A 25,084-nucleotide genomic window follows, 5' to 3' on the forward strand; every position below is an offset into this window, starting at 1 on the left:
CAGCATCGCAACCCCGTAAACACCGCGGCAAAACAAACCGTCACCAGCCACATGTTTCTCGTCCGCTCCGAGGCCCCAGCCGTCCCCCATAGTTCTCCCTCCTTTCTCATCCTTTTCGATATCCCAGCCACCCCCCCGCAACCATTGATCTTCCGACAAGCTTGAGATGTGAATGCGATTTATCGCGACCGACGTGAATCTATGCGCTGTCTTTAATTGCTATCGTTGACCGCGATGTCTCACTCACAAGATGCTCGCCATCGGCGGGTGGGTACCGGTTTCAGTCGAAGTGGTCAGCGTACTGTGATGGGATACTGGGCGCCTCTCGCCCTGACTGTTGGTATTGCTGCCATTGGTGTTGCGGCTTGGATATGGACGGAGCGCAATGAAGAAGATGACGAGGATGATCGCGACTATCCTCGAGGTGGTGATCAACCGGCGACTGGCCCCGGCGGGGTGTCATTCCCGCGCGGCGATTTTGAGGACGGTGAATACGCTCGAACGACAGGTGTAGAAATCCATGGAGATCCGAACTCAGATGCCAGTGTGATGGCCCGCATGCAAGGAGCATTGCGGCGTACACCAAGTCCCCAGCAGATCTTTGATGGCGCAAGCAAGAGGGTTGCCGCTGGTGTAGCAGCAGCAGGAGCATTTGTTGGAGGAGCTCTGACTTCAATCCGAGAGGAGAATAGAGGCGACTTTGAGGACCATTCCCGATGGTCAGAAGAGGTGGAATCCCGGAACCAGCAAAGGAACCAGCCAGACGCTACTCTGCCCAGCCAGGTCCCAACGCGTGGCGTCGGCAGTGGCCTCGCGACTTCTGAAAAGAAGAGAAAGACTGTGGTAGTTGTCGTATCATCGGAATCATCACACCTTGACCACGAAGATCTGACCTCTGACCATGTGGTATGTTGCCGTGCGAACCTGTTGCGATTTTGGTTTTATTCAACCGCGCTAATCACTTCGCTCATAGTCTATCCTTTCCCACCTTCCCGAACATGTCAACCCGGATTCCGCCAAAATCTTTGTTTTGATCTACTCGCCCGGACTGAAACACGCACCCAACCAAGGTGGCTCCTCGCACACGTTGTCAGTCACGTCGTCATACTCAAACATCGCCCCCGAAGAAGCTGTCCCATCGGCCGAAGGAACCACTGCAGATCTGCCCACTTTGGAGCCGCGACAGGCTGAGGACCCGGAGGGTACAACTCCCTTGTTCAACACTCTATACACACAGAGTCAGGCTATCGTCGACAAGGACACCATGATTATGCCATTCAACTCTCCTACCGGATATGTACATCTTGTCCGTCATCTATCGCCTGATACTGTCTATGTTCAGGAGTCATTATCTGGTCAAGACGGGGCTGCAGTGAACCACATCTCCGGCTGGGTCAGGCAGGTTGTTGTCGTGGTTGGTGATGAAGGTGGCCGAGGCGGCCTCATCGATAGCGACGATGAATCAGCACTTGCGGGCAAAGATGAGAAGTGGTGGCGTAAGGAGGGTGTTACTGGCATTGGTAAACGCATCGACGTGGTTGATGTGCTCCGTGTCGGGGATGATTGGCGACGTAGAATTAGCGGCCATGACTAGAGCATGATGATATACCCACAACTAGCATGCCGCAGATGGGTTTGATACGGTGGCTAATTTTATGAATGTTTATATTCTTACTTTTTGATTGTTTCTTGTTGACTTGGATGATCATGATGTGATTCCCTAGCTTTATGACTTGTGATTTTAACCTGCCAGATATCGTCTCTCTGTGTATATTGTATGATGCCCAAGCAATACCAATTATATGATAATCATGGTTGCAGCTGCCTTCAGATAACTATGTACCACATGTACTTCACGTATCAATAGAGTAGACCCAGCAATAGTTAACTAACTAGTTAACGTTAGTTAAACTCATGTTGCTGACTCATTCGATCCAAGGCATGTACATCACGTGGACAAGACTCAAAGCGGCTATCACCTGACCAGGCTCTCCTTCACGACGTCTTGGCTTGGCATCACCAAACTCCTTCTCGCAGTGACGACCACCACCTTGATCATTTGCCTGCTCACTCTGTCTGTGAAGGACGCTCCCTCGATGGGCTCGAGTGACTTGATTATTTAGCGACACCGGGACCCCTGCCACCACCCGCGCTGTATCCCGCGGCGCTCCTTGTCGCTCTCCGCGTCCGCTCCCCACATGTCTCGTCCCCCGGTTATACCATCGACGAACGATTTTCGGAGCTGCGTCTGCTATACCCCGATTCACGTTCCCAAACGTCGCCTCTAGGAGTTATTGACTGGCACCGCACTCCGGCGTTGGCCGCGACAAGATGGCGACCGCGATCTCCAAAACCACCTCACATCCCCCTAAGATGAAGCGGCCGCCCCCGCCTTTCGTTCAATCCGGAGTCAATGGCGCAAAGCCCCATCAATCGTCTTCATCTCCTCCTACTACTTCAAAGCGCCTCCCGGGGGCGGGGCAATCTGTGGTGCCAAGTTCCACGAGCCATCCAGCTCTGAACGGCGTCAATGGCATTGGCAATTCGAACAACACCGCTACAAAGGGACCCCTGGGCCGGCCCAGAAAGGAGGCGCAGAAGCTAGGCGAACAGGCCATAAGGTTGCAAAAGCCGGCGTTGAAGAACTCTCCTTCGGACAATGATCGCCGAGCTGGTAAAGCATCCTCTGAACCTTATGGTTAGTGTTACCAGAAGGCGGCTACAGTGGGAGTTAAACATTGCTAACAGTGGCATACACTACAGTTAAAACATCACCTTATATCCTGAAAAAATATGCCAAGTTCCCTCCATCGCTAATCCTCCACCTTCACCCTACACATTTCCGTTTTGAGCAGCAGGATGGAAGCTTCCCATATAACTCGGAGATGAAGATCATCATTGAACATATCCGTTCGGGTACTGTTCCGCATGACATGATGGAGGAATTGCTGCGCGCCAATGTTCGCTTCTATGAAGGTGAGATTTACGTCTTCGACGCCTTATCCTATTCTCCGCGCCATGCTAATTGGTTGCCGATGCAGGCTGCCTCATTGTACGCGTGGTCGATCATAAATCGGTATCTGCGCAAGCCAGGAAATCCACCGTACCCTCGACAAACGATAACAATACTCCGTTCTCTATCCACAACTACAATGAACATATCACCCCGTCGGCATATGTACCGTATCCGAAACAAATTCAACTGGCGTCAGAGAAGCCAGCTAGTGCCGAGACCGCAGCAGAACAGTCGGATAAAAAGGATAACGGTGAACAGGATGGCCAGCAGAACTCTCAAGATATCGCTTCAGCGTCTCAACATAAGCAAACCCCTCCTAAACCTCGCGTCTTCACAACCGTTCTTCACCCAACACCTCGGTCATTACAGGCGGAATTGACTCTGCTTGCGACCACACCCGACCCGAGGGCTGTCAAACAGACAGGTTCCGCTTCATCACGTCCTCAAGCCCAATCCTCAACGGCTCCCCCGTCTCCTGGTGCATCTACGCAACCTGAGCGTGGTCATGTTGCAAAAAAGCAGAAAATGATGGTCGAGCCGCATGAGCTTATGGAATGCGAATCCAAACTAACAAAGGCTCTCGCGCCACCCCTGTTTTTGGAGCCTGTGGACACCTTTGAGGATGTACAGGCCCTATTGAAATTCATGGAAAGCCCGATTCACCGCGACGCTCCACCATCGCCAAAGAGAAGAAAGCGCACAGTTGCAGAACTGGCAGCTGATGAAGCACTGGCGGCTGAGGAGGAGAGGTTCATGCTTATCATGGATGAACGGCTGGAGCCTACTACCTCTGGAGCTGCAGGAGGGCCGAAAGCAGCAGCTGTCGACGACACCGGCGGTGCAGTGCCTTTCGAGCCTCGCTTCTCGCGATTCAAGACACTTGAAAATATCAGAATCCAACACGAAGAGAAAACGAGGCGTGAGAACGAGGCCAAGGTAAAGCAGGAAATGGTCAAGAGGCAGCAACAGGAACAAGAGAGAGAGAGGCGCCGGATAGCAGAACAACGCCAGGCGGAAGAGCAGGCTAGAGAGGAAACTCGGAGACAGCAGCTCGCCGCACAGCAGGCGCAAGCCCAACTTGCCGCGCAGCAGCAGAACCGACACGTCATGAACCAACCTAATGGTGTCACGCAAGCACCTCAATCCTCACCGGTGGTGCGCAACCAAACGCCTCTCAACCAGACCCCTCTCAATACTTCTTCACCACTTGTTGGCAGTACAATGGCAACTCAAGCTAGCGTGCCTATGGCGATGACTTCTTCCATGCAGGGTGCTGGTAGCCCGCAGAGACCTCCATCTGCTTTACAGCATGCTCACCCCAACATGATGGGCCATCCCATGGTGGCATCTAGAAGCCAGCAAGGGCAGAGTAGGCATGGCACCCCACAAATGACGCAGGGAACACCCGCAATGTCTCAAGCAACCCCGGTAATGCGGAATGTTACACCTACTCAGCGTATGAGCCATGCTAGTCCACCACGCTCCTCCATGGCTCCAACGCCTGTGATGAATCAGACCATGATGGGAACACCGCAAATGGGAGGTCAAGTGGGACTCACTCCACAACAGCAACAACAACTTTTGATGCAAAGACAGCAACACCTCGCTCAACAAGGGCATGTAAATTCCAGCCAGCTCACTCCACAACAATATGCTCAGCTTCACGCAAATATGCAGGCACAGCAACATATCCAGAACCACCAACAACAGGTTATGCAACAGCAACAACAGCCGCAACAGCAACCGCAACAACAGGCAAACACTCAACAACAAAAGTTCCCGAACCCTCAGGCATACCAGGCTCAGTTGATGCGAGCACAGCTTGCACAAATGCAGATGGCGCAGCAGCACCAGCAAAGGCAACAGCAGCAACAACCAAACCCTCAGCTACAGGGCCAACAGCAGCAACAGACCCAACAAGGGCAATTGCTCCAAAACAGCCCGCAGATGAACGCGCAGCAACAACAAATTTTAATGGCGGCGGCCCAAGCCAACGGTGGCCAACTCCCGCAAAACATGCAGGGTATGAATATGCAACCACGAGCAGTGAATCCAACACAAAGATACACTCAGATCTATCAACAACGGCTCTTAAGGTTGCGGCAGGATATGGCCAGTCGTCTGATGCCTCAGTATGGACCACCGACGCAATATCCACCTCAGGTTGCGCAGGAGTATGGCGTTGGCCTTGAACAAGCTGCTAAAGGGTTTGTGCAAGACATCATGCGGCGGGAGCGCGCTGAAATGGCTCAGCGACATGCTGCTGCTCAGCATGCCCAGGCGGTGCAACAGCAACAGCAACATAACATGATGCAGAATGGAATGGGCAAATAGTTCTGCCTTTTTTTATTTTTATTTTTTTTTGACGTTGACGACTAATGGCTTGGAGGCTGCAGTTTTGTTTTCTTGATCCATACACGACCATATCCGTCGGGTCTTTCTTCTTTCTTCCTATTGGAATTGGTGACTCAATGTCTTGTGCAAACCAAATCCATAGGGCCTTTAGCATCATACCCTGAGCATCGCATCTTCACACCACTTTTTACCCTCCTCTTTCATCGCAAGCAACCTTCTCTTTTGCTTATTCCATTTGGGATCAATGTATAGGACAAACTAGGGATTCGAGATAAAATGGGGGCGGCGGGCGTTTTTTTCTTTCTTTTATTACTTGGTCATGGTTTCACATCGTTATTAATGTTGTTTTTTTTTTTTTTTGTTTTTTTCCCGCTTTAGTTTACTTCTCTTCTTGCTCTTTTTGCCTATCACCTTTCTCCATCAGACTTTCTCAACTTCTTTCCTGTTTATGCTACATGTTGGGAAATTGTATCATTGGGACAGGTTATTGATTTGATATCTTTTATTCTCGCGTTGGGAAGGGAGCAAGCAGGAAATCAGACTTGATACCATTTTTTATAGGCAGGGCTCATCTTCAGTTGATCAGTGAATACGAACAGATTTATTATATTTGTGCTCGTGTGTGCTCGTAAATTAAAGGAGAAACAAGTTAATTGTTCAAGTTATTCCCGGTTCCAATATTGCTCGCTGCCGGTATCTACCCATCGCCTGGACGGATCTTTCGAAAGTGCTCAGTTAAACGACGTCCACTTCCTAAGCACCTCATCATATAGCAATGTTCCTGGTATTGTTTTGCGTAAAGAAGACAAAACGAAGGGAGAAGAAAAAGAAGAAGAAAAAATCTTGTGGATGATGGTGTTAATTCAATGTATATATATCACTCCATACGGGAAGTTTCTTTCGGTATTCAGCTCCTCGCAAGGTGAAGACATTGATGAGAAGCCTGCCTGACTGACTAACCAGCAGCTGATTCTTACTGACCATGTATTCCTACAACCGGTGAAGGGCCCTAACTACCGTACTGTGAGGGAGTACTGACAGTAGTACTACGTATGATGCCGAGAGAGTTCTGCCAAGGACGCCGATATGCAAGACATCACTTGATGCCCTGGGCACCTGAGCCTTGGGCTTGCTACATAGCCCGAGTTAAAACCTTGGAAAGGTTCTCCCGTTTAGTCGGTCTGTTGTAGAGGGGAGAGAAAATGGGCATAGAGGTGACAACCCGTGAGCGAAACTTCCAGTCCGACCTCCAAGCCAACGTCAACAAGCGAAGGAAGCGACGCATGACTATGGTTCACGAGACCAGGCAGGCAGGCTGACATTTCTTTCTTGCATGCGCAATACTACCCTCCATGTGTATCGAAACGCACATCCGGAGCGAGGCGCATTCTCTGCCATGTTTGAACCTTGGGGTCGAGTACGACGTCGGGAAGGGGAAGTTTGTGCAACCCCGGACACTGGAACATAGCGCACAATCTCACGTAGATGGCGAACAGTAGGAAGGGGGAAATGGGGACCTGTGTAGAGTTGTGGATGAGGGCAAAGATTTGCGGATCGACGCTGATGGCCGATATATGCATGCAATGCATCGAGATGGCTGATAGTCCGGATGGCGATGGCGATGGGGCTGCGATTGCGCGACACCTGCGGTTGCTTGGTATGTGCAGCTGCGTACGTATGTAGCATCTTGCTATCTAAGCGTCGACTATTGGATGCCAAGGAAGGTTCTTGGGGCTTATGTATGTATGTTGGCTTTCGCCTTCTTGCAGGTACATTTTACCTAATTAGCTTTAATTTTATTGTTAAAATTTGTTACATCCTCGCATGCGCACGTACCTTTTTAACTTTGGCGCAGTGGATGTCCAGACGAATGATGAGACTAGTAGCTCTGCAGCTTGTTATGCAAGTGTTCCGTTGTGTTGGGCATGCGCATTCCAGGAAGCATCCAGCTACCAATATGAGGGGCGAGATAAAGCTTGGACAAGGTTCAATGATGCGTCCCTTCCCTGCAGGTCCTGGTTTAGTTGGGGGCATTGCATCGTCGATCCGGCCACTAGGAAAGACTCAGGGCTAGTCAGGTGTTGTTGCATCGGCGAAATGCATGTCATGGTCGATCTTTTAAGGCCCTGTTTTCTCGTAGGCTCGACGAAGTTGAAGAACTGGTTGAGGCAGATCCAATAAAATGACGTTGCTAAGAATGTGAGGCACCGCAAGGAGATGATGCGCATACAGCTCCACCCCCCGCAACAACATTGAACAGGGGCTCGAGAATCGCGATAGGGTTTGTTATCTATTGGTAGATCATCGGGAATAGAGGGCCGTTGAGTGTTATTGGCGGGACATTGGAAGGAGACGCACGAGGGCATCTATGGAAGCGGTAGTAGCTGGAATCTACCGCCATAAGCCGCTGGGTCTTTTCCCGGGGGCTACCACACCACGGCGGTTGTCATGCAATGTAACCGGATTTGAGTTGCTCATGGTTGAGACGATTGCAAGACAGTCACCGCGAGTCCGATTCCATCTCACCCATTGGACACTGTGGAGGATGAGGAAAGGGAAGGGAAACTGGCGGGACGCAAGGGGCCCGACTGGACATCCACCTCTAATATCCCGATTACTGGCTCTTGTCCACACCGTGATCAACAAAAGGGCAAAGGCTTGTGAGTTATACCATCGACCGTGCCCTGCATCTCGTCTGGTGGGAGAAGATAGACCGCCAATAATATCCGGGGTTTGCGCAGGTGAAACATATGCTATTCGACCTATGCTGCAAATAACGCGAATGGCGGGGGATTTTTCCGAATTCTTTGAGGCTGAGCATCTCTCAGCTGGGGTGGAGGCAAATTTGATCGTCGGATATGCGGAAAATTGAAATGTACGAGAAAATGAGGGCCAGGCACTACCGTACTGCGCTTGGGTCTTCGGACATGGATGGACCTGCAGCAGTGATAGCGGCAAGGTTTGAATGGAAAATGAGCATTTGCTTCCAGACGTGCATGTTCTCGAATGATTCAAGGTTTTTCTGGGAATAGAGATCTCGACTACTATGTTTAAGGTCCTGAATGCGAGATGGTCTCCAAGCGCACGCTCCTTGTGTGAATTAATGAACCTTGACCGAGCTATACGAGCTTAGCGAGGAAGAAGCTCAGGCCGGAACTTTGCCACTAAAGACTTGAAATGGAGATTGATGGATTGGGAGATTGGTGTTCCCTTGATGATCCGGCCAGCTTATTCTAAATGCGGTTTGTGTACGAACCTCTTGAAGCTTAGTGTTTCAAATGGTGAAGCACTGCACCTAAATGACACCAACTAACTGCGTAGTTAGACCCATTGAGAGCTAGTACTGCAAATGAAGATGAGTTAGACATAGTTGAGGCTGGAGACACCTCCTTACTGTGGACGGGCTTTAGCCTAAAACACATCCTGAGAGTGATATTAGTTTTACTATTCGAATCGATAGAGCGAGGATGACACCAGCCTCGCCAATAGTTGTTTTGATACCAAAGCGAAGACGAACATTCGAAAAGGACAGAAACAATACAGGAGTTGATACCTGATGCCAAGTTTAGCGCACGTTGAGGGCACCCATATCGGATAATAGTAATTCGGATCTCAACTGCAGAGCCCGATAAGTGAGACTTTCTTTGCAAGACCGTTTAGATGCTTTTTCGGCTTAAGCATCGATATATTTGCATCAAACTGCGCGTTTTCAATGCCTACGGGGAACTATAACAGGATGTTCATTAGCAAAATCTGGTTCGGTTGCCAATATATTGACGGAGAACCTGAATTGATAAGAGTCTAGCCAGTCGATACAATGCCCTTGCGAAAGCCCATCGACGTCATCAAGAGGGGAAAAGAAGTGGTCATCTCGCAGCAGGGGCGCGGCTGCCCTGGTGGCAATCTGGGGATGACCCTGAATAGCCCCGTAAATCCCTTGCGGCATACTTCCCCCGTGCTGCAGGGGTCAAGGCGGAAAATAAATCTATTCTAGCGAAGCGCAAACCAAATAACAGTGAACTCTTCCCGGGAATCAGCCAACCAGCACGAGTTCGCTTATCGAAGGACCCGATTGCCTGCTTCACTGCGATGAAGAAGCTTTGACGAGAGATTGCTCTGCATGTGGTCTGGTGGCTGGCTGAGGCTGTTGATGTACAACTGGCCAACACTTGGATGCTGAATCATAATCAGTCGATGTTAAACTTACTCCATTGAGCTCAGGCCTTTAGCTAAGTCGTCGAAAGGTGTAGGATTGAGCGCGGGGACGTGTTGCACCTCGGCGAAAACAAAACTAACACCGGAACATGTATTACCGCTGTCGACGTTTCCCGCTCTTCATCATTCGCTCAGCGCCCAGCGGCATTGGAAGAAAGGCGCAGAGCAGAAGTTGATTTGGGAACGGTGGAGAGCGAAGGAATGCATCTCGCGGTCGCCCCTCTAGATCACTTAACGAGTCACGACGCTATTGCGCTTAGACGATCGTCAATGCGGCATGAGCTAGAACGTTGAGGAATCACGCCAATCAAGTCGATGGATGAATTGGTACGATCGGCTCAGGATCGACACGTCAATAGTCGCTAGCCATGGCTCGCAACATCTTCGAGAATGTTTGTGGCCGGCTCGACAAAAATACAAAAATGAACCAGAAAGTAGTGCAGCAAGCAGACTTACTATTCGGGCTCGCAGTTGGTGCAAATAATATTAAGATATGAAGTTGAGAAGTGCGAGGAGGCAGGATCCACGGCGTCGATCGTCGATAGAGAAGAAAGTTGGTTCCCGGAACAGTGCGTCCTGGGGGTGGCTGTCAAAGTGGCTTTGCAATTGTGGCGCTGAGAATTCGCGGCATTGCGGTACGCCGTCACTCTGCAGAAACTATTCCAAGACAATTCATTATTATTGCCCACTGGCGGTTTCAATGCGGTGCATTGCCATACGAGTCATGGTGCTGCACCTCGGGGTTTTCGTTTCCTCATTGGTTTTGGAGATTCGGGATCGCCCGGCCCAATGCGAACAGGACAGATCCAGAAGAGAGGAGGGCAAATACCAAAGGATTCCAATGCATCAGTCTGTGAAGGCGGAAGAGACGGATGGCACTGGTACGTGCAGGATTTGGAAGAGCCATGCCTGCGCCAGGTCCGGGCGATGAGTCAGTTGTACAAGTTGAGGTAACGGGCAATGGGCAATGGCACACTGCCGAGGTATTGTGTCGCCGAGTCGGAGCGTCGGCACCAACCCATCATTCCTCGATGAAAATGAAGGTCTCCAGCTGGCAGCTGAGCCGACGAAGAGCCTGTTCCGCTCGAATCTTGGCGCTTTGGTGACAGGTCAGACGCTCAGGAAGAGTTGTGTACCTAGTACGAGTCCGTAATCATGCCAAAGTCAGGATGGCGAGGGTGCGTACGGTGAAAGACATCTAACGGCCGAGGGAGACAATAGGAGCCCCCATGTCAAGGAATAATTGCAGCCTTGCTGTTGCTGCCATGGGAAACAGAGCAGCCGTTGGAGAGATGGGTTAGGACGAAGGCGGTGTAGGTACAAGCAGACAGCGGGCTCCACAGCGTCGATCGTGACGCGAGTGCACTCCTGTTTCGTCGATTGGGGAAATTTAAGCAATCTCCATCAGGTCCACATTCCAGAACAAATGGAGACCGGGCACTCGAGTCAAAGCGTCGCCGCGACGCCGAGGATCCGAACAGAAGGCCCAAGTGGCTCTTGGAGAAGAAAGTTGTGACTTGGAGAGAGGAGCTCATGGACCCAACGCCAGTACCTGAGGCTTGACTCCTTGAGTACCTGGTGCTGCTCATCAAACACCACAGTGGATTTGATGATTGGGCCCTTCTTGACGGCCGCGACGACGCTAACAAATAAGCCCTGATGATGTGCAGCAAAGGCAGACTAAGACACCATAATAATCCTGGTCGCTCTGGATCCAGCCACGACTTCCAGCCAAGAGTCTTGGGCCCTGCCCGAGCCCTGTTTTTCCCTCATTCCAGACAGTGGACACCGTCGATCGCTGAGACGCCGACAGAGGATCCGCCGTACTTTTGCACCCTCCTGAGCGTGTTCCAAAGAACGTCCCAGCAGGTGGGAGGACTCGAGAAAGAGGAGGGGGTGAGAACAGGTTGCGTCTGACGACTGCAGTCTCCCGGCTTGTTGCACAACGGGGACCAGCTAGTTGAATCCACGGGGCTCGGGGGTCAAGTGGAGGGGAAACCCAGGCGCCCAGAAAGACTCGAGAACTAAGTTCAAGCCTCATCCTCTGTGCTATTACCTTTTTGGTAATTCGTTCTGATCACCGTCGTCTTTTTAGTCTCCGATTTTTTTTCTCAGCCCTGTGGATCTTGATCTAGAATGGGAGCTGTTCAAACTTCTCGCATGCCAGTAGAAGAAAACAATCGGTGAAAGAAGGAATAATTCAACGACTGGGATTTGACTGGACGCGGCCAGGTCGACCGGTCAGAATCAAGATGTGCAAGCTGTACTAAAATTATTAGCAGTTAGCAGAAGCTGTCGAGGTACCAAGTCAACCGCTCCAGCTCCGTTGGCTGGACCTATCCTGCAGTGGGAACCGGGTTCGCACAGACCGTGACCCAGCAAACGCCCTCTCACTCAACCGTGGAATGACAGGCGGAAGGAACTAAGTCTGAGGTACTCGTTACTCCGTAGTCGTTCGAGTAGCCCTCAGTTTGTTTACTCTCGAATGTTTGTGGTCCTCTGCTTCAAGACCCCATCAACCTCGACCTAGCCCAAGACAATCTTCATCACACCCCAGAAAGAAATACCGATACAAACACGAATACAAATGAAAAAAAAATCTGAATCATGTGCGACAACTCTCGTGATTCGCATTTCAGATCGGTGGCGTCACTTGGCACCTGGAGGTCGTATTGGTTATCAACCGTTTCAGGGCACCCTGCCTTATCAGTCAAGTAGAATGAAGATCTGGTGCTCGGAGAGGAATGAGGCAAAAGTCAACATCGCATAGCTCTCGAATCCACACCGGTGATCAAGCGCGAAGAAAGTTGAAAGTTGGAATAATTACTTTGAGCGATACCATTAGCAGACCGATTGGTCGCGGTTCATGCATATTCGACCAAGGCACAGGAGGCAATATTGAATGGAGCCAGCCAAATCCGACTTCCGGGCTCTGGCTGCGGTAGCCTCTGCGTGGTGCTGCTGGATAGTCGCCATCACGTTCGGCCTGAGCGCTCCAGATCGCTTTGGCTAGGTTTAATTAAATTGATCTTCGATCATTGCTGGATTTTCCCCTCTACCCAGTTGGCGCGCACTGGCTATGTTTCATCGAGGCAGAAAGCCCCCATCCCCACTGTTCGTCAATCTTCGCCGATCATTTACTGCCCTGCAGGTTGACAATCGTGGAACAGGGTCGGTCAATGGACCCGGACGAAGACCCCGAGGCGCGCAACGACTGACAATAATAATAATAATAATCATAATAATGATTATTACGATTCAGGTTCGCTCCCCAGGATCGTCATTGAAGTCTAACTGGCCAGGGAGCTTCGACCTCCAGGCTAGTTTCAGGCGACACTACAAACTTCCAAAGTAGGTATTCTGACGTTGAAGCATTCCTTTTGTCTCCGGTAGTCTGCTGGGTCTGTTTCGAGCTGATTCTGAATGGCTCGGATGTCTTCCTGGGACTGCATTCCTCACCAACTGGAGCGATAAAAATAAACGCTCTGGTGGTCCGGATATCAAGAAATGCAGGTCCGATATCAGCGAAACANCGAGAGAGGCGGCCCACTTGCAGAGGCCAGGAAAAAGGAAAATGGGGAGCAAAAGAACAAAATTACTGGCGATAAATTAACCAGGAGAATTAAAATCAAGGCAAATCAAAATAGATTAAGATTCGAAAATAATAATCGGAAAATCACGCCCTCAGGCACACCCCCAGGCTTGAGACGTGAGGGATGGGTCCGAGTTCCTTTTCGCTCCCAACGCTGCCAACTGCCTTCCACCTGGAGATCCAGTCCCTTTTACTGCTTTGGGCGACGACGCTCTGGCGGCCGCTCTCCAGCTCCAGCTCGTTCCTATATTATCTTGATTCGGTCCCGGCTTCTCCATGCTTCATCGCCAGCAGCCTCTCTTTTGCCTCCAACAGCAGCAGCTAGACACCAGCCTGAGACATCTGCCCGCAACCTGCCCCGTTGATTCAATTTGCCCCCATCGTCCCTTGCTGGCCCTACCTGCTCTGGTTATCTATAACCACATCATCCCTCTGCCACTGAGACACGACCTGCGCTCCGTCCATTCAGCCCTCTGCATCTCCTCGAACGCCCCCTTCCGATCTACCGTGCCGCCTGGAACCTAGGATCTAGACATCGCGTTTAAGGGCGGATCTATTGATCCCCTTCGATCTCGTTCCTCTCGTTCCCTTGGCCCCTCTGTGATTTTGCACACGACACTCCCAGAGACACCCAGCGCTTCCCAGGAAACCATTCGCCCAGGGACTCCCAGCCTTCCTATCTCGAGCGTCCAGGACCAGACAAGCGCTGGTGGTTACTCGAGGAACTCCATAGCGTACATTCCTGGCCTTGCTCGGGACTCCGAAAGGAACGCGACGCGCCCCTCCTTCTGGCCTCTTGTCTTGCTCTTTTTGCTCTTTGACTCTCGTCGGCACTTCTCTTTCGGGGAAAAGTAATGACTTCTCATTGTGAGTAGGATCGTCCTCTTCTTGCCTGCCTCCATTTATGCTCTGGAGATTTGTTTATTTCATCTCGTCCTCCTCCATTCCCATTCCCCAACCTTCCTTCTCTCTCTCACTCTCTCTCTCTCACTCACTCATTCTCTCTCTCTCTTACTCTCACTCTTTTCCTCCTCGCAACCCACTTCAACCTTCCTTCATTCTTTATTTTGTCATTGCTCTCTACAATCCCTTCACTGTCGCTGTGGCTGCCTCTCTTTCCCATATCTCACTGGACTTGACCCCACTGGCCTTCAAGTCCTCCCACTCTTTGTTATTCAATAGCTTGACTCTCACACTCGTTTCGAATTGCTACTCTATACGCAATTCATATAACTAAACGGTGCTTTTGGCAGGTGATCCGGTCACAGCACCTCTTCAAAAACACCGCAGCGCTCAGTCGCTCGAAGATATGCGACACCAGCACAACCTCTCGGATCGTCTTACGGTTGAGGTTGACTGTTCTTCCCTAGGCTCCAACGAGTGCCCGTCTATGACCTCGAGCTTTTCGCCTCTTGACTCGCCCACACCTACTCCGACCAGTTTATACAGCCACGGTTCCTTGGAGTCACCTGGTTGGCACGAAGCGGGATCAGTTCCCAACAGCTACGAACGTCATAACACCGGGGCCCCTCCGATGCGGAGTGCGTTTCGTCTGGCCGGCATGGCTTCAACGGAGAGTTTGGGATTGCCTTATGGCAACATGGAAACGCAGGAGCGGATGCCCATGAGCGACTTCCTCTCTGGGTATGACGAGAATATTGAACAATTGTGGATGCCGTCGGATGCACCGAAGACCTATGACCATGTCACTCAAGGGCTCGCGTACCCTCATGGCATGCATCAGTACCCAACCATGCCGCGCAACAGCAACAATAGCAACAACTACCGCCATCAGCCGGCAGCTTATCTACCAGAGTCCACAACAAACCCTTGCTTGTCAAGGTCAATATTCCATCAACCTGAGCGTGTTCCTACCTCAATGTCCATGGGCAACATGATGCCCTGGATGCCCATGGCCGACTCAATTGCGCCGCAGACAATTGCGCCATCACAAGTTGCCCCAGTCACTCCGCCACCATCATATACAGACTTTCCGACCTCTCTTAGTGCTTTCAAACAACACAGCCCCGCCACGCCAGTTCGGTCCTGCTCCCTTGGGACGGGTTCCGGGGCAGATACCCCAATGAGCCGCCTCTCGGGTGGGGGCTGTGAGTACATGGACGAATTCCAGCCGTCTCCAGTGTACCGGGACGGGTTTCGGGGGCCCCACCGTATGGGGTCCAGAAAGACGCTCAGACGGCAGACATCCAAGCAGAATCTGATGCTCGAAAACCTTCCTCCGATCATCAAACAGGTCCAGTTCAAGTGCAAAGAGCCTGGTTGCAATGGACGATTCAAGCGTCAGGAGCACTTGAAGAGACACATGAAGAGCCATTCAAAGGAGAAGCCCCATGTCTGCTGGGTCCCCGGTTGCCACCGCGCCTTCTCACGGAGCGATAATCTGAACGCCCATTATACCAAAACACATAGCAAACGGGGCGGCCGTAACCGATACGTCGCAACACTGGACGAAAACAGCCCTGACTATGATCCCGACTTCCGTGGACAGCTGACACCAGATGGACGTCCGATCTACGGGTCCAAGCTCGAAGACGCCATTCCGGGCGCTGGCGACATGGGCCTGGACGCCTGGGACGAGTGAAAGGAACTGGAAAGGCTGATCTGCATGGAATCTCATATGATACCCGCTGGCTCGATGCTATGCCAAAAATTTCCTTATGTCTCTGGCTCAGGCAGATCCGGCGCTCCACGGCGTTTCTTTGGCCCCGGTTCGGTGTTCATTCCAACATTTTTTTTAATCCATTTTTCTGTAGAACATTACTGGTTATATTTGTTTCGAGTTTTTCTTTTTCTTTATTTTTTTATTTTTTTTTCCTATCTTGGATCATTTATATTGTGCTCTGGAAGTGACTGTTTGCAAAAATCACACAGGAACATATAATGCATCAAACCGAATGGGCGACCAAGGAGTGGGGAGTCGAAATCTGTACAATTGACAGTGACTTTGTTCAATTTTTTTTTTTTCTATTTATTTACACAGATGATCTATCGATATGTCAACCCCAGACGGGATTAATAATAGTTAGGCATATTATACGTGTTAGCTTTAGAAGAATAGACGCAGGAAAAAGCCATCGTTGGAGCCGTTCCCTGGTTGAAGAATCAATGGCCGTGATTTTTGTTTCTGACGCATCGCATTTGGGCGAACCCTCCGCTGGCGATCAGGCAACAGACGGCGACCCCCAACACGAAGCCGTTCGCAGTTCTTAGTTCGCCAATCGCCAGGGGTGAGGGAAGTTTATTCCGAGTACTATTCGGGCGCTATCGAGCGATGTATCAGCTTAACAGCGAGCATTGACACTGACTCCAAGGAACCAGTCAGTCAACCCCACCAAAATCACCAAATCCGCCACAGTCTGAGCACTCTGGATAGCCGACAGGGTACGGAATACTACTGCCCAGATAGGCGATACGAAAGATCCCAGCGAACGTTTCACTCGGTCATTCCTCACGCGCCCGCCATGCGCAGGTTGCAACAAGGCGCTGCTGCGTTCCGGGTGCTTGGAATTTGGGGCATTGCAGTCTGCCAGTCAGGGCTTGGGCTACGGTAGTCTCGTTTAATCTAGTCTAGCCTGGCCTTGCCTTGCCTATCACCTGTTCGGTATTCTCCAGTTTCTCACTTAGTTATCCATGCGGGTCCATCTCGGGTTTTGAAACAAGAGCAATGTTGAGGTCATACCAGACAAGCCTGGAATAGCACGGTCCCCGGTGTCTGCTGGAGCCTGCAGAGAGTAGAAGACTGGGCGGTCTGGCCTCGAGGAAGATTATTAACTATTGCTGGACTTAACTAGTGCTTACACGCACAGGGTTGGTGGTATTGAGGTTGCACGGCATGAGACGATCGACTTCGTCACACTCACTATCTGATTCTGCGGTAGTTCTGGGTCGGGCGCTGTCTTGTCGGGGCGTTGTCTGCGCATTCTTCTCTCACCGGGTCCAGTTGTAGCCACTCAACTACTTATAGACAGACAGGGTGGTATCCGGAGTCTAGTAAGAGCAGGATCTACAGTGATGTGATTGTGATAACTGGTACTTACTATCAATGAACCACACTGGAACCACCGGGACGACTTGATCGTAGACATCGATTGAGATGAGGTGGTAGTAACTCTTTCGTTCCATTCTCTCTGCATTTACCCAACTCTGCTAAAGGCCTTTCCAATCGATGTAGTATATATAGACTTTTATTATCGTTATTTCCAGAAACAATAACAGTATCATACCTACGTAGTAAGTAAATGCGGCTTTCTTGACCCCCCACCCCCCACAACCCCAACGCGCTCACATACCGAAGCATGGGATTCACTTCATCAATATCCAAATACAGCTCGAACTTCCTTTCCAGTCTAAAAACTCTCCTGGTCTAAAGACTATTTCGGGAGGTATGCAGGTGCCTCTCTAGCAGCAAACGCCCAGTATCCCTCTCATACCGTGACATCCAAGCCACGCTGGGCACCGGGGCAAGTGACCATGTCCATGACCATTGACCACTGATCAGGGCATTGGTGGCATATTTCGACGGTGTCAAGACAAAGTCTCAGAGTGTTGCAGGCGTAGCGTGGCGGGACGTCGGGTTGTCGTTAGCTGGGACTGTTGGGGCAGGAGCAAAACTATTTTCGATGGTTATATTTATATAATGTATATTCTGGGCGACGCTGAGGGGTTCTACTTTACTTGGTGTGTATGAGTAGATTTAAGTTTAAGTTATATATTATCTAGACGCGGAGTTGTCTCTAAAGGAAACTAAATATAACACAATCTGTTCATGAGACAGCTGAAAACAAGAGAGACTTCACCGGACGCTGTTAGAGTTGTTGATGATATATATATATATATTTTCCTACCACTGGTAATTTTCTAAACAGTGGGTTGCTGAGACTTCCGTATAGTACCGGTAGAGGCTGGCAGGGCTTGAATTAGGGCTCGGTACGGACTTCCCGCTAGGCCCAGACCAAGACCCAGCTTGACATCCTTGGACATCTACGGCCTACACCTCGTCTCCGCGACGAAAACACGATTAAACAAGATGCAAAAAAGAAAAATTGTGTAGGCCACAACCGCGGTATTAATATCTAGTCTGTAAATGATAATGTGTCCACCCAGTGAGCAGCATCAAGTCTATAATGTCTATAACAACTATACCAAACGATCAAAGCACCATCCGGCTTTTCGCTCTAACGCTGGCATCGTACACGTAAAGAATAACAGGAATGGGAACTAGACATGCCGCAACGCACCCTAAGAGCGTCAATTCCCATTCCACGCCGAGCGCATCGAACTAGGGAGCAGACATAAGCATCAATCGCCATATAATGGCAAACGGGTAAGCACGCACCATATACGTCGCAAACAGCGGAAACCCAGACCCGGCCAGCGAGCGGAGAAAGGTATGCGCTGCAGTAGCCGATGCGGCCCTTTTCAGCCTCGACTGGACGACATACTGAATAGACGGGAGAAACATCGTTATCAGGCCGAACCCCGTCAGTAAGCCGGACAGGGTAGGGACAATCCAATGAATGACGCGGCGGTATCCAGTCCAGCCTAGCCAGAAGAGACCAGCAGAGAACGCTGCAGAACCAGGGATTGCGGTCAGAAGTAGCCACTCCGACACCAATTTGCCACTGTTGGCTGCGATTTTGCGGCCTAGAGACGGTTGCTGGGGGTACATTGCAAGACCGGCTAGGTTTTGGCCAACGATAATGGCTATGTATGGGAGGCCGCCCAGCCCCGGGTTCATGCCGTAGATCTGCTGGAAGATCATCGGGTATGCTGTGAGGAAGAGATAGAGCAGGCCGTAGACGAAGGAGCCGAAGATGCACATGCAAAGGATGATGGGGTCCAGGGCTAGCATTTTGAGCGGTATTATTAGGAAATTATGGAAGATTGCAGAGAGATGCATCTCGAGCTTTTCGTGTTTGGCATGGATTGCCCAGTTCTGAGTTTCACAGCGGAGCCGTTTTGCTTTGGTCGTCAGTACCGATGGCGCGAAGGATTCGTCTAGGAAGAAAAGCATCGATGCGAATGATATCGCCCCAAGGATGCCTACGACCTAGTGTGCCCATCGCCAGCCGAGATGCTCATTCATGACAGTAAACCCACCGATCAGTGGCGCTAATAAAGGTCCCGTGAAGACTGCTACACAGAAGCCAACCATGCCAATTGTGCATATCTCGGGGCTCAGCATATCACGACAGACGGCGCCGGAAAGTGTCAACGAACAAGCGCCAAAGAATCTGGCAAAGAAGCGGCATATGAAAATTGCCTGTAGGTCTTTCGATACTGCCGTGGCGAAAGAGAACACGCTGAACCCGAGCATGCTGAGGGTAAAAGGGACTCGGCGGCCCTTCAATTCGGAGAAAGGCGCCCAAACAAGAGGACCAGTTGCGAATCCAAGGATGTACAGCGACACTCCGAGCGTCACAACCTCTTGAGATTCTCCATATAAGCCTGATATTGTGGGAATCGTCGTTGAGAAGATACTGCTTGTCTACGAATCAACCATAGTCGCGAAGCTAACAATGACAAAGGTATAGCATCTGGGTTTCAAAGGTTAGTACGGTTTCATGTATCAAAACCTGGATGGGTAAACTGACTTCTTCAAGTCGGACCAGTTGTAGGCATTGAGCTTATCGTCAGGACCACTGAGACCAACAAGTATAGAGCTCTTCTCAATAACCCCTGGGTCGGCGCTAGGTACAGGCGTATCATTTGGCAACTCCATCACACAGGCCTCGTTTTTTTGAAAATGCAGAGGTTCATTCGCGCCTGCAGTTAATCAGTCTTTCAGTAAACTACCTAGAATTGACGAGATAGACTGGCATACTGTTTTCCTTGTTTTGCTGAGAAGAACCAGCTTCCGCTGCCATCTCGGTGCTGGCACCAAGAATATTCGGGTGGAAAACTTCATTTCGTCGCAGGAAAAGGTCGCAGGCCTAGTTTATAAGCTACATTGCCGCCAGAAAGACCCAGAAAAGTGGGATGGCAGCAGGTTAGATGAATGGCGAGCCTTCTGGACCCCACTCGGGGATATCGGTAATCACTCCGGAGTCCAAGTGATCATGAATGGGACAGCCTGGAGACAGCTGGGTATGTACGATATAGTAGTCCCCTTCAGGCATCAGCTAAATTCTTTCAGGTGATAACAATGCCAAGAGATTACTATTCAGCAATAATTCTGCTTCTGCTAGCTAGACAGTCGGCATTGTTCTTGGCATTTATATTGCCTGAATAGGTTACTTGCTCTGTCCAGTAGTTGGAATATTGCTTTGGCGCAGATATTGAGTCAAGAATCAAGATGGAAGAGACGAGTGATAGTAAAGATACCTCGGCTCAGCAGCCGATTTGTCGTCGATTAGTCGTGGAAGGAATTCGCAACTCTCTGTCGCGATGGACTCAGCTCAAGCTCAACAAATGGCTGGTTGGTCGGCCAGTCAGCTGGACAATTGGTTCAGAAATGAATAAGAATAGTCCAAATTCCTCTATTCTTTCACAGAAGAAGTGTACAACATTCAGACTAACTAATTGAGGATCCGCTATGCGCTTATGTAAGCAATGACTTGGTTAAAAACACACAAACTGAAAAAGTTCACCTTGCAGGATCTTCTCCAGTCCCCATCTTCGACAAAACAATGTTATTCAACAACGTGTTGCTCCGTAGAACCAAATATCCTTGCAGATTCACTGCAACAGATTCACAATCAAAGCTTGGTTATGTGCAAGCTCTCTGATCACATTCGTCTCCCGACTATGATGACACTTTTTCGGCTGCGACGCAATCAACCTGCCGTGGGTGCTCCGAAATCAAAAGTTCAAGCTCAACAGTCTGAGTCGGGAGACAGTGAATCGAGATTGCTGCTTATTCTTGCTTGCATCTTCTCTTATAATCCGCCCTTTCTTTCCCATTATCGCGTAAGGTCGAGCGTGAGGAAGATGGTTTCGTCCATGGGAGTTTCGTAGTAGGGATGCGTCACCGCAAAGCCCGCCCGGGTATACAGCTGGATTGCACCTTGCATTCTGGATGGGAGTGTGTCCAGCCTCATCTCTTTATATCCCAGTTCCTTTGCGCGGTGCACAATTGCAGCTATCAGGGCCTTGCCTAATCCCATGCCTCGTGCTCCGGGGGAAACGTACAGCCGTTTCATTTCGCAAGCCGGTCCCTTGCCTTCGTCGCTGAGAGAACGGACAGCGACGCATCCTAGAGGAGTGTTGTCTAAGCTGTAGGCGAGAAGCAGCTCTCCATGAGGAGCACCATACTTCCCCGGTAGCGAGGCCAATTCGGACTCGCAGCCTTGGAAACTAAGGTCGATGTTTAGCCATTCGACGTAGGCTGTGAACAGTTCTCTGGCCGTAGCGATTTGCTCGGGTGTCTGCGCTGGAACGATGCGAAAGCTGGTAGCCATCTTTCGAGTAGATGCATACTCGATTGTTGCGCGGAGAATGAGATTCTGCCCATGAGTGATGGCTGATCAACCGATAAGTCATCGGATGAGATAATGACTCAAAAGGAGAGTTGAAGCAATACAGGCCTTTTGCAGCCTGAGGCACCAATCCACAATCCCACGCATCTTCGAGATTGTCCCCTGCAGCGTCGTATTCTAGATTTCAGATGAATATCAATACCTTTGTAGGATACGAAAAGCGTTTCAGCAGACGTCGACCTGGCGACTTGATTTGCCCGCCTACTGCTTAGCCTGACAGGAACAATTTGCAGCCCGGACCAGGCACAGGCGATCGCCTCCCCTATCACAGTCCGCGGCAGAGGCCATGCAACAGCCAATGCAACGTCCGGATAGACCAGGGCGCCGTTCATCTGCAGGGCAGTGAGGGAACTTCCAGCCCATTGGCCCTGCCTAGTTTTAGTGCGACGGCCTTGTCCGACCGGTCTGGGCGCTGTGTCTAGCGGCCTCTGATCTATGGCCCCCGTCAAATCAGCAGTCTCTCATCGGCACATGGGCCGCGATCTCCAGCCCATCAGGTTACAGTCGATCGTCGATTGTTGATGTCCTTCCCTCCATTTTCCTGGCTATATAACCACGACCTCCATACCGGAGAGCGCCGGACTTCTCTGCTTTCCAACCCTCAAGTCTCTTTTCCTCCAATTCATCAAGTCTACACTCGCAATGGCCTTTAAGAAGTCGATTTCCTCCGCAGGCATGCTGGCCCTGTCTGCCATGCAGTTCGCACCCAGCGTGTTGGCCGATGCGAAAACCTGCCCCAACGACTCTCCGCTCAGCTGCTCGAGTTCCTCCGAGGAGGCCTCCTGCTGCTTCAACAGCCCAGGCGGAGCTCTCCTTCTAACCCAATTCTGGGACTACGACCCTTCCACTGGCCCCAGCGACTCGTGGACCCTCCACGGCCTCTGGTATGGCCGTCGAATCGTACGCTGTAGTTAGAAAACGAACCATTTCACTAACAAAGTCCGCGACTAGGCCTGATAACTGCGATGGCACGTACGAAGCAAACTGCGACGACTCGCGCGAGTACTCCAACATCACTGCCATCGTCGAGGAGTCGGGCCGCTCTGAGCTCCTCTCCGACATGAACAAGTACTGGAAGGACTACCAGGGTGATGACGAGTCATTCTGGGAGCACGAGTGGAACAAGCATGGTATTCCCCCCTTCTTTTTATACGTGCATACAAAATCCGAAGTAGAACATGAGCATTGACTTGACTTGACCTGGTCGCCTCGTAGGAACCTGCATCAACACCATCGAACCAGACTGCTATGACGACTACACCCCACAGGAAGAGGTCGTCGATTACCTCCAGAAGGCCGTTGACCTGTTCAAGAAGCTTGACAGCTACAAGGTACGTATATACGCCCTTCCACTGGACAACATACTATGATTCCATCCATCCCCTAGCATTATTATTAACCAAAATCACCCGCGCGCAGGCCCTCGCCGCCGCAGGAATCACCCCCTCCGAGTCAAAGACTTACACACTGGACGCCATCCACAAAGCCCTTGGCGACATCCACGACGGCTACGCCCCCTACGTCTCCTGCGACGGCGACAACCTGAACGAGCTCTGGTACTTCTACTACGTCCGGGGGAACCTGGTCACCGGGTCGTTTGAGCCAGCTGAGAAGCGTGAGTTTCAACCACAACTCCCCCAAATGATACACCCATGCGTTGCTGTTGCAAGTGCTAATGAACGTCTACTTGTGTAGTCACCGACTCCAAGTGCCCCGAGTCCGGTATCAAGTATGTGCCTAAGGAGGGCTCCTCCAGCTCCAGCTCGGTTACTATTCCTCCTATTGGTTCTTCTACCGGTACCCCGTCTGGAACTCCTACTGGAACCCCTAGTGGAACACCTGAGGCCACGATGACCATCTTTGCTCATTAAGAGCTTGGTTGGGGTAGGTTACATGTTCAGGATTGATGTTTGTATGACTGTTTGGACCTCGATGCGGATGGGGCTAGACCCCGTTATCCTGAGTTTGCTTCTATGTACATCCATTACTATGTATAGACAATGTCGAGTATGGCCAGTTTCTGGCACCATTTTCTATGACCCTTCGTCATATGACCATCATCTCGTAGTGGTGCTAGGTGTGCTCTCCAGTAGTGTGCTGTAAGTTGCTTGGTATAGCCAGTATTTATCTCGGTAGGTATCGGTAGTGAATCGATTGAGATAGGGTTCCCTGGCAACCAGATGCAGTGCTCGGAGAGCGGAGCCGCGTGTTGTGTCTCTGCAACGTCGCGCCCATCGGGCTCTTCGCGAAGCTGGGCGAAGCCATAGGGCCCCGTGGTTCCAAGGCAATGCTGTACTGTGCTCTGCCCGTGCGCGATTCGCCGTTCGCCGTTCGCGGTAGTATCAATGTGGTAAAAAGGAGCCAGGCAGACTTCATACTCCCTTCAACCTCGCATTCCTCCTTTCATCCTCCTTCGCAGCGTCGACGCGATCCAAGAAATCCATACGGCCGAGGAAGCCCTCCTTGGCCTTACTATGAACTCTAAGTTCGTCGCTGATACCAGCACGATCAACATAAGCAGCCCAGTCCAGCCGCGACTTCTCAACAGTATTGATCTTCGGTCCACGGGTGTTCTCCTGGCCAGCTTCCGTAACAGGCTGTTTCTCCCAGCTCTTCTTGATCGCGCCCGTCGGGTTAGGGTCAAATCGGGAGACTTTGCGAAGCGGGCGGCGGAGTTTGATAGAGTTATTTGCAGCAGCTTTGCCAGCCGCGATATCTTCTTCTGTTGCTGCTACGACTTCGCCATCTTGGCCGCCCGAGAAGAATAGTTTCGCTTCCGCCGAGTCTCGAGGGACGACTTTTTCTTCGGTGATGATTTCGCCGGCGAACTTGTATTTGCGTTTGATTTTGACCATTTCGTCGGGATATTGAGTTTGTGGTCGTTTCTCTTGCGCTGTTGTGCCTGGTTGCGTGGCATTCTCCTGGTCGCGCATATCGACGTCGTTCGTTGGTGGCGCCTCGTCCTGCTTCGTTGTCTCTTGCGATGGAGCTTGTCCAGCTTCCGAAACGGGCGCGTTCATTTGAGCCCATACCGCATCGACATCGATTGTAGCTCCATCGATTCTCGCGAGTGGCTTCCGTTCTTCCTGTCTAAAAAAAAAAGACATCGTTAGATTCATTCCTAAACTTCATCGGGGTTTCAGGACACCATACATCCGCATCTTCATGGCCCTCGTCCTTACAAATCCCCCAGTACCCCCTTCATCCTCATCAAAATCCACATCGTCCTCATCCTCAGCACCCTTCTTCCCAGCCTTCTTCTTCCTCTTCCTCTTCTCCGCCTTCCGAATCATCGCCTCATCGCCAGAATCCAGCTCCGCGTCTTCATCAGGCGCTGCCGCCGCATCATCCGTCTTAGATTTCGTCTTCCTCTTTTTCGCCGCCGGCTCGCCTGTCGCAGCAGATTCT

At 50.9% G+C, this 25,084-nt stretch overlaps 7 protein-coding genes across 7 annotated transcripts; 4 read left to right on the forward strand and 3 right to left on the reverse strand.

The window, feature by feature from the left end:
- Nucleotides 1–234: 234 nt before the first annotated feature.
- Nucleotides 235–1,594, forward strand: ASPSYDRAFT_53392 (uncharacterized protein; the record flags this gene model as incomplete). The annotated part of the gene is made up of 2 exons (XM_040848678.1): nt 235–906; nt 974–1,594. The coding sequence occupies 2 exons, from the start codon at nt 235–237 to the stop codon at nt 1,592–1,594; spliced, it is 1,293 nt and encodes a 430-aa protein (XP_040707560.1).
- Nucleotides 1,595–2,331: 737 nt separating this feature from the next.
- On the forward strand, nt 2,332–5,350 carry ASPSYDRAFT_53393 (uncharacterized protein; the record flags this gene model as incomplete). Its single annotated transcript, XM_040848679.1, has 3 exons — nt 2,332–2,698; nt 2,764–2,976; nt 3,042–5,350. The coding sequence occupies 3 exons, from the start codon at nt 2,332–2,334 to the stop codon at nt 5,348–5,350; spliced, it is 2,889 nt and encodes a 962-aa protein (XP_040707561.1).
- Nucleotides 5,351–14,487: 9,137 nt separating this feature from the next.
- On the forward strand, nt 14,488–15,780 carry brlA (C2H2 type transcription factor BrlA; the record flags this gene model as incomplete). Its single annotated transcript, XM_040844208.1, has 1 exon — nt 14,488–15,780. One exon carries the CDS (start codon nt 14,488–14,490, stop codon nt 15,778–15,780), a length of 1,293 nt encoding a protein of 430 aa, XP_040707562.1.
- A 2,568-nt stretch (nt 15,781–18,348) lies between these two features.
- On the reverse strand, nt 18,349–20,065 carry ASPSYDRAFT_83800 (uncharacterized protein; the record flags this gene model as incomplete). The annotated part of the gene is made up of 6 exons (XM_040851267.1): nt 18,349–18,477; nt 18,535–19,241; nt 19,299–19,686; nt 19,717–19,735; nt 19,793–19,964; nt 20,023–20,065. The coding sequence occupies 6 exons, from the start codon at nt 20,063–20,065 to the stop codon at nt 18,349–18,351; spliced, it is 1,458 nt and encodes a 485-aa protein (XP_040707563.1).
- A 636-nt stretch (nt 20,066–20,701) lies between these two features.
- On the reverse strand, nt 20,702–21,858 carry ASPSYDRAFT_38411 (GNAT family N-acetyltransferase). Its single transcript, XM_040845716.1, has 2 exons — nt 20,789–21,858; nt 20,702–20,731 (listed from the first exon to the last, which is right to left on the reverse strand). Exon 1 carries the CDS (start codon nt 21,596–21,598, stop codon nt 21,101–21,103), a length of 498 nt encoding a protein of 165 aa, XP_040707564.1. The 5' UTR covers nt 21,599–21,858; the 3' UTR covers nt 20,702–20,731; nt 20,789–21,100.
- A 230-nt stretch (nt 21,859–22,088) lies between these two features.
- ASPSYDRAFT_63539 (T2 family ribonuclease) lies at nt 22,089–23,530 on the forward strand (the record flags this gene model as incomplete). The annotated part of the gene is made up of 6 exons (XM_040850238.1): nt 22,089–22,560; nt 22,628–22,806; nt 22,892–23,007; nt 23,096–23,291; nt 23,372–23,473; nt 23,508–23,530. Exons 1-6 carry the CDS (start codon nt 22,319–22,321, stop codon nt 23,528–23,530), a joined length of 858 nt encoding a protein of 285 aa, XP_040707565.1. The 5' UTR covers nt 22,089–22,318.
- Nucleotides 23,531–24,048: 518 nt separating this feature from the next.
- On the reverse strand, nt 24,049–24,969 carry swc5 (putative Swr1p complex component (Swc5); the record flags this gene model as incomplete). The annotated part of the gene is made up of 2 exons (XM_040841132.1): nt 24,049–24,766; nt 24,830–24,969. 2 exons carry the CDS (start codon nt 24,967–24,969, stop codon nt 24,049–24,051), a joined length of 858 nt encoding a protein of 285 aa, XP_040707566.1.
- Between the last annotated feature and the right edge of the window lie 115 nt (nt 24,970–25,084).

The sequence above is a fragment of the Aspergillus sydowii genome, assembly GCF_001890705.1.
Source record: "Aspergillus sydowii CBS 593.65 unplaced genomic scaffold ASPSYscaffold_1, whole genome shotgun sequence".
NCBI classification, from domain to species: domain Eukaryota; kingdom Fungi; phylum Ascomycota; class Eurotiomycetes; order Eurotiales; family Aspergillaceae; genus Aspergillus; species Aspergillus sydowii.